Genomic DNA, 1,611 nt, shown 5'->3' with positions numbered 1-1,611 from the left:
GCGGGTGGCCGCTGCCACACATGGCACCAGGCTCCCAGGAGCTGGTGACTGACATAGTGGCATAGAGACATGGTGACAAGGGACATCACTGGCCAGAGGTTCCCAGCACCCATATTACATATGCAAACTGTACCCACGAGGGACTGACACACACTGTGGCTTGCCAAGATCTGGTTTGGGACACTCCTGCCCCAGAGACCCTCCCTCCAATGCCAGGCAGCACTGACACAGTGGAGCTCAGGCCACAGAGAAGCCACACAGTGAGCCCCAGACTGTAGTCCAAGAGATGGAAGCTCTCAGGTTCCTACTAAACCACAGCAATGGAAACACTCTGGGTACAACCCCCTGGCTGCCAGCCCATGCTGCTGCTGTGGGCAATGGCATCCCTATGGCCCTACCTGCACCCCGCAGGAGCCAGAGCTGCTCACCTGTGTAGGCAAAATTGAAGGGCATGCAGATGGGGGAATGGTGCCTGGGGGCAATGGTGGGGTGTGAGGGGTAGAGGAGCACCCCATCTGTCCCCAGCAGCGCCTCCATCTCCTCCTGCAGGCTCTTCCCCATGCTCACCAGCTTGGCATTTCCACCAAGGTTGAGATTCACCAGCCTCTCCGTCAGCCCCAGGGCTGCAGGGAAAGGGCACAAATGGGGACAGAAAGTGAGAGGACTGTGGGCTACATGGGGCAGAAAATGCATTGCCTGGCCACATGCAGCATCCCTCACTCCTAGCACAGCCCTCCAAGTCCCCCTACCCACAGTACCCACAGCAGATTGCCCCTGGCATGGCTCTGCAGGCAGCAGTCCCCCAGATCCGCTTAAGGGAAAGGCTTTCAGCCTGCCCCCTGCTTCCCGTTTTTCCAGCTGCTGGGATTGAGCAGAGCTGGCAGAGCAACCTCAGAACTCATTAGAAACACAACTGCACTAATTAGCATTCTCTGGTACCTGCTGCTAGGAAACAGGATCTGTGTAGACCCCGACTGGCTCCCTCTGAACCCCCAGCAGCTCTGCCAGGGCTCACAGCAGGAGCGAACTCCACTGTACTCCATCAGCCTCACCTCTCCCAGGATACCCACTCCCATTTATCAAAGATCCAGCCAACCCCCCTCCCAAGCTTGTGTGTGACTCAAGGACATCAAGTGTCACTACAACACCAGGCTGAAGGTGCTCAGCATAATCCCCAAGTCCCTTTGCTGGACACTACTCAAATTTAACAACTTGTCCAATCCCACCACTGCCTCTGCACTTCCCAGGGCTCCTCCTGGCCTTACCAATAGCTGGGAGTGTGTGAGAAGACATCCCCACGAGCCACTTCATCAGCTCCCACAGCGGCCACACTGGCTTCCCATGGTCTCCCAGCAGGTCTGTGAATCGCTGTGCCTCCTGTAACACACCCGCTCCCTCCATCAGCACTGCCAGCACGTGGCAGAGAGGCACAGGCTGGCAAGGAACAGTGAAATTCCAGCTGTCCCATTATCCAGATGAGAGCTGTTCCCATTTTCACACAGGAGATGCTGTCAGGAGTGCTCTACAGCTCTAGCACTGATCCAGGGTGGCAGCGGGAGCATCTCTCCCTGCCAGAGATAGCAAAGAGGAGGAAGAGCCCCTCAAAGCAGC

The 1,611-nt window shown here is 57.1% G+C and overlaps 1 protein-coding gene across 1 annotated transcript in view; it reads right to left on the bottom strand.

The window, feature by feature from the left end:
* FAAH2 (fatty acid amide hydrolase 2) overlaps positions 1-1,611 on the bottom strand; it is a gene marked incomplete at its 5' end in the record, with an annotated part of 5,431 nt that overhangs the window by 258 nt on the left and 3,562 nt on the right. Inside the window, 2 exons of the mRNA XM_009074145.1 lie at positions 341-623; positions 1,266-1,377. Of these exons, the coding sequence (XP_009072393.1) occupies positions 341-623; positions 1,266-1,377 (395 nt within the window). The remainder of the gene's footprint in view (positions 1-340; positions 624-1,265; positions 1,378-1,611) is intronic.

The sequence above is a fragment of the Acanthisitta chloris genome, unplaced genomic scaffold (genome assembly GCF_000695815.1).
Source record: "Acanthisitta chloris isolate BGI_N310 unplaced genomic scaffold, ASM69581v1 scaffold33604, whole genome shotgun sequence".
Taxonomy (NCBI): Eukaryota; Metazoa; Chordata; class Aves; order Passeriformes; family Acanthisittidae; genus Acanthisitta; species Acanthisitta chloris.
This window is presented reverse-complemented; position numbering and strand designations above follow the sequence as displayed.